The sequence below is a fragment of the Frankliniella occidentalis genome, unplaced genomic scaffold (assembly GCF_000697945.3).
Source record: "Frankliniella occidentalis isolate FOCC.00 unplaced genomic scaffold, Focc_3.1 Scaffold4583, whole genome shotgun sequence".
Taxonomy (NCBI): domain Eukaryota; kingdom Metazoa; phylum Arthropoda; class Insecta; order Thysanoptera; family Thripidae; genus Frankliniella; species Frankliniella occidentalis.
In genome coordinates, this window is record NW_026271629.1 from 1 (window position 1) to 4,145 (window position 4,145).

The 4,145-nt window shown below is 42.0% G+C and overlaps 2 protein-coding genes across 3 annotated transcripts; one reads left to right on the forward strand and one right to left on the reverse strand.

Moving 5' to 3' along the window:
* Positions 1-847: 847 nt before the first annotated feature.
* LOC113217821 (NADH dehydrogenase [ubiquinone] iron-sulfur protein 4, mitochondrial) lies at positions 848-2,191 on the reverse strand. Its single transcript, XM_026437888.2, has 4 exons — positions 2,025-2,191; positions 1,526-1,685; positions 1,271-1,446; positions 848-1,140 (listed from the first exon to the last, which is right to left on the reverse strand). Exons 1-4 carry the CDS (start codon positions 2,078-2,080, stop codon positions 963-965), a joined length of 570 nt encoding a protein of 189 aa, XP_026293673.1. The 5' UTR covers positions 2,081-2,191; the 3' UTR covers positions 848-962.
* Positions 2,192-2,223: 32 nt separating this feature from the next.
* LOC113217819 (DNA repair protein RAD52 homolog) lies at positions 2,224-4,139 on the forward strand. Of its 2 annotated transcripts, none has more exons than XM_026437885.2 (6): positions 2,224-2,371; positions 2,542-2,701; positions 2,785-2,936; positions 3,012-3,216; positions 3,295-3,823; positions 3,892-4,139. In XM_026437885.2, the coding sequence occupies exons 2-6, from the start codon at positions 2,605-2,607 to the stop codon at positions 3,986-3,988; spliced, it is 1,080 nt and encodes a 359-aa protein (XP_026293670.2). In that variant the 5' UTR covers positions 2,224-2,371; positions 2,542-2,604; the 3' UTR covers positions 3,989-4,139. The 2 variants fall into 2 exon arrangements, with proteins under 2 accessions (XP_026293670.2, XP_052132780.1); XM_052276820.1 differs by having other exon boundaries at positions 2,229-2,371; positions 2,575-2,701.
* Positions 4,140-4,145: the final 6 nt, after the last annotated feature.

Genomic DNA, 4,145 nt, shown 5'->3' on the forward strand with positions numbered 1-4,145 from the left:
AGTGGAGGTCATTTGGATGTTACAGGATTTTCCAAAGGTTCAGGACGGTCATCGGAGTCCAGGGGGGCCACATGACATTTGAACACCGGGCTTAAAAACATCTCTGGGCCCGTATGGACTCCAATGGCCGCCCTGGACCTTTTGGGACTATACCAACAGGTGACTAACCTTCGGGGCGCCCTCTCTGGCTCTCAAAGCTGAAGTCGGGTTCCGATCCCCGAACGAGCAGCGCGAGGAGGAGGGCCCCGGGAGGGCCCCCAACCTGAGTGAGTCTACGACAGCGTGTGCGATGGGTGGCCTACCCGCACTCCACGGGCGGCGGGAGGACAGGGCCGCCTGAGACACGGGCAACCCATCGTGCACCCGCGATGAAGCGACACAGCTGATCCTGTGCGACCGAGACCGCGCCGCGCGGGAGCGGGAGAACATCCATCGAGCACCAAAGAAAAGTATTCCTGTGCAAACGCATTCGCACGGATTTAAACAAGCGTGGCAAGGACACATTTTACAACAGAGGTAAACAAATGGATCAGTAGGAAATATAAATGTGAAGGTTCCTCCATTCTGTACAAAATAGTAACTATGCTCACACTTGAGTGTCCGGCTGGCACTGTTGTCTTCACGGCCACACACTCAATGTCCACGGCCGTGTTAGGCCACGCCGTGCCCTGCGTCCTCGTGCGTGCGTATAGCAAGTGTCCCTCGCCACTTTCACTGCTAACGGTGCCGGCTATGCCAGAGACCCCCTTCCCCTCTCTTGGTCTTCCCCTCATTGCTCACACTCAACAAGACCACAGAGGCAATGTAAGCAGAGGAAACTGGCTCCACCAGTTATTGAAAAATATCATTGTTATTCACAGGCATATTTATTTACTTTTAACATAGTATCAACAGATTGTATGTACAACACAAAAGAACTGGAGCCCCTCAAAGCCTAAGAGACTACTAGGACTGAAATTTGTTTACTTGGTTGAGACTCGGGTACGCTTGTTCCACGAGAAGTTGACGCCATAGTTCTTCACTTTGGGTTTAGTTTCCTTAGGTACCTCTATGAACCATTGCCATCCATTCTTCTCACAGAATTCAATTGCTTCAGCCTCAGAGGCGAATGAAACTTTCAAGTTGGACAGAGGATCGGCTCTAAATTAATAGGAAAACATGAATAAGTTTTGCAGAACAGACAACAGACCGTATTCAACAAATTCATTATTGCAATTTTACACATTACTGGCATGTTTAAAGAAGATAAAACCATTAAAATTGCACTTACGTAGAAGACCAACCCATTAGGGGATTTTCCCATCTCTCACGACTTTCGAATTCCATTTCCCAGTGATGAGTGTTAGCGGAACCGGACTGCATTGAATTACGAGCTGGTTTGCAGATTCGGACAAGTCTGTTCTTGATGTGTTCTTCAGGTACGCCAGATATAACACCGACATCCTCCTATAACGTATGCAACATTTATCAAGGATCTCGATAACCAAAAATGTAATCATCAAACAATATTGAACAAATATCATACCACTCCGGTAACAGAAATTGTCACTCCACTCTGGTGAGGGTGTGTCTGCGTCATTGAATCTACTGGGACCAAAGGAGCCTCGCGTTTCTTCAGCTCATCATCAATTTTGTCACTGTGTACTGCTCCCACACTAAAAGGAGCAGCTGGTTGTCTGCTCACCCTAAAAAATGAAAATAAAGAAATTTTAGTCCGAAACTACCAATACATCAACATTACAATGCTATTAAACAAATATTAAGTCACAGGAAGTCTTGCACATATATGAATGAATTCACATCCCACAAGATTGTAGTAAAAGAAGAAACGTACAGTTCTTGAAAAGAGAAGAAGTTATTAAATCTAAACTATAAAGTTGACAAGTGGCCCCAAAGTCAAGCAGTGGAGGTTAAGCATTCAAATGCATACGAATACAATCGGTCTATTGAGTAAGACATATTCATAGTTTCTGAAGAAAATTGAAGGCACACGAAATAGGGAAGTATAACAACACGTCACTTACTTTGAAGCATTTCTCAAAAACTTTAAAGAAGTCTGTGATAAAATTCGGGAAGCCATTTTGCTATTTTGCTTTCCCAAATGGGCGAATGTGAATATGAGTTTTGAGCCCTGTGTAACAGAAACACGCTTATATCAATTTCTCATCAAACAGTTGCGCCCCGTGACACCGCGAAGAAGTTTAAATTTAAAAACTTGAAGAAATTGAGTATGGCGAAACGTGCTGTTTGTTTACATCTTGAAAGATTTCCTTAACTGCATTGCAAAAGCAAGAATTTCTTCTTAAATTTTGTCCTCAAATGGTTAAAGGCGGATATAAAACGTAACCGTTACGTATTCTCTACTAGTAAGGTAGGGACGATTTGGAGAATACATGGTTGTGTTCTAACCCTTACACAACAATCCAAAGTCTGCAAGTCTTGAGTGGTCTTGAGAGGGGGCGCCCCCCTTAAGCAAAAGTAGATCCGTATTATTTCATTTCGTTTAAAACTTTTAATGAAATTTTGTTTTCTTTGTTTAAGTATATGATCTAATGGTCTTCTCTCCTTGATCAGTTGAAAGCTAGTTGAAAGCAAACTGTCAAAATGGATTTGAATCCAGACAGGCTGCAAGTCATAGACTTGGCCAACAAAGCTTTCGGTGAATCTGGGTGGAGTTTTGGTATATCAAGTGTTGCCTTGGGTAAGTAGGTTCTGAGGTAGAAATAAATTTTTAGTTCAGAGGAACTTTTTGTTTTGTGATTTAGTTGCAATTTTTCTCCATAGACTTTATTGATGAGAATCGCCCTGGAGTTTACTCTGCTGGTGCGTCAGCAGTTGTGCGAGTACAACGTGCCAATGGAGTTTACCGGGAAGAAGTAGGATATGGGTGGGGCTCTGGTCCACACAAAGCAGAAGTTATTGCTAGGTCAAAAAAGGTAAACAAATTTGTATATTCTACTAGTATCCAATAAATCTTAAACATCTTTATTACTTAAGAATATTTTTTTAAGGATGCTGTGACAGATGGTTTAAAAGGGGCTGTTATAAACTTTGGAGGGGACATTTTAAAGAGAGTTAATACCACTACTCCTAGGAAGCCAGTTAACTCATTCCCGGAAACTTCTTGTCCTCAAGGGAATGCTCTTTCAAAAACCCCTGTATCAAGTCCTGCTATGACAGCTGTAAAGCCTAGTGCCACCCTCAGAAACTTGAATGGTAAGTGTAAAAAAAAAGTGTTTTATGTTGCAGTATATTTTTGAAAAATTTAATTTAATTGAGAATGTGTTTTGACAGAGGGGCAGGTGACTGGAAATTTACCGTGTGCCCAAGTTATGCCTTCCACCATACCACCAGTAGCTTCAAAAGTCAGCCCAGTTCCGAATAGAGTGATTCCTGTTCCCCGTGTTTCACCTCCTCTGGCCGTGCCATTGCCAAAATCTACATCTAAAAGTGAAGCAAATCTATCAGAAGAGGAACAGGCAAAACGAGAACGCAAAAGGCGTCAAAGATTACTTCAGGAAGAGTTTAGAAAAAAACATCTTTTGGAGCAAGCTAAAAGTCAAGAGAAGCAAGGAAATGCGGAGGGTTCAGTGCCCTCTGAGCAGTCTCGTGTACCTTTGAAGGAACAAGTGTCAAATCACTATTCAAGGCAGCCTCAATCTAGCAGTAGAAATAATCCAGCGAAGGGGAATGCTGCATCTTCTTCTGTACCTGATGATGATATTTTACTTTCAACACAAGACATGGAAGCCATGCTTCAGATTGCTGATGAGACCAATATGTCAAGACGCGCCCCCATTTTATCGTCACCATCAATAGCCAAGTAATTTCTTCAACGTTAAAAAGGACTCTTCTACTTTTCCTTGCTAATTTTCTCCACTTGTTTTACAGTCCATCAGCCTCTGAAGCAAAGCCAGTACCTGGAAAGAAGAGAACTGACTTAAGTAGTTTTGCTTTTAATCCAGAAAAAAAACCAAGAGGATCTTAGAGATAATTATCTGGACTGTAGTAATGAGAGGGTTTACTTAGTAAATTTGTCAATCAAATTAGGTGAGTCAAGATGTTTACAATTTAATTTTCATATGGCTCTCAGTTGTTAAATGAAGGTAGACAAGATGCATTTGACATCTAATTTTCAAGCATCT

What these genes read in the sequence shown, in the direction of transcription:
- LOC113217821 (XM_026437888.2), bottom strand. Translation starts at nt 2,080, where the DNA reads ATGGCTTCCCGAATTTTATCACAGACTTCTTTAAAGTTTTTGAGAAAT. An exon ending in TTTTTGAGAAATGCTTCAAA is followed by an intron (nt 1,686 to 2,024) that starts GTAAGTGACGTG and finishes TTCATTTTTTAG; the next exon opens with GGTGAGCAGACAACCAGCTG. An exon ending in CAATTTCTGTTACCGGAGTG is followed by an intron (nt 1,447 to 1,525) that starts GTATGATATTTG and finishes CATACGTTATAG; the next exon opens with GAGGATGTCGGTGTTATATC.
- LOC113217819 (XM_026437885.2), top strand. Translation starts at nt 2,605, where the DNA reads ATGGATTTGAATCCAGACAGGCTGCAAGTCATAGACTTGGCCAACAAA. An exon ending in TATATCAAGTGTTGCCTTGG is followed by an intron (nt 2,702 to 2,784) that starts GTAAGTAGGTTC and finishes TTTTCTCCATAG; the next exon opens with ACTTTATTGATGAGAATCGC. An exon ending in TTATTGCTAGGTCAAAAAAG is followed by an intron (nt 2,937 to 3,011) that starts GTAAACAAATTT and finishes TATTTTTTTAAG; the next exon opens with GATGCTGTGACAGATGGTTT.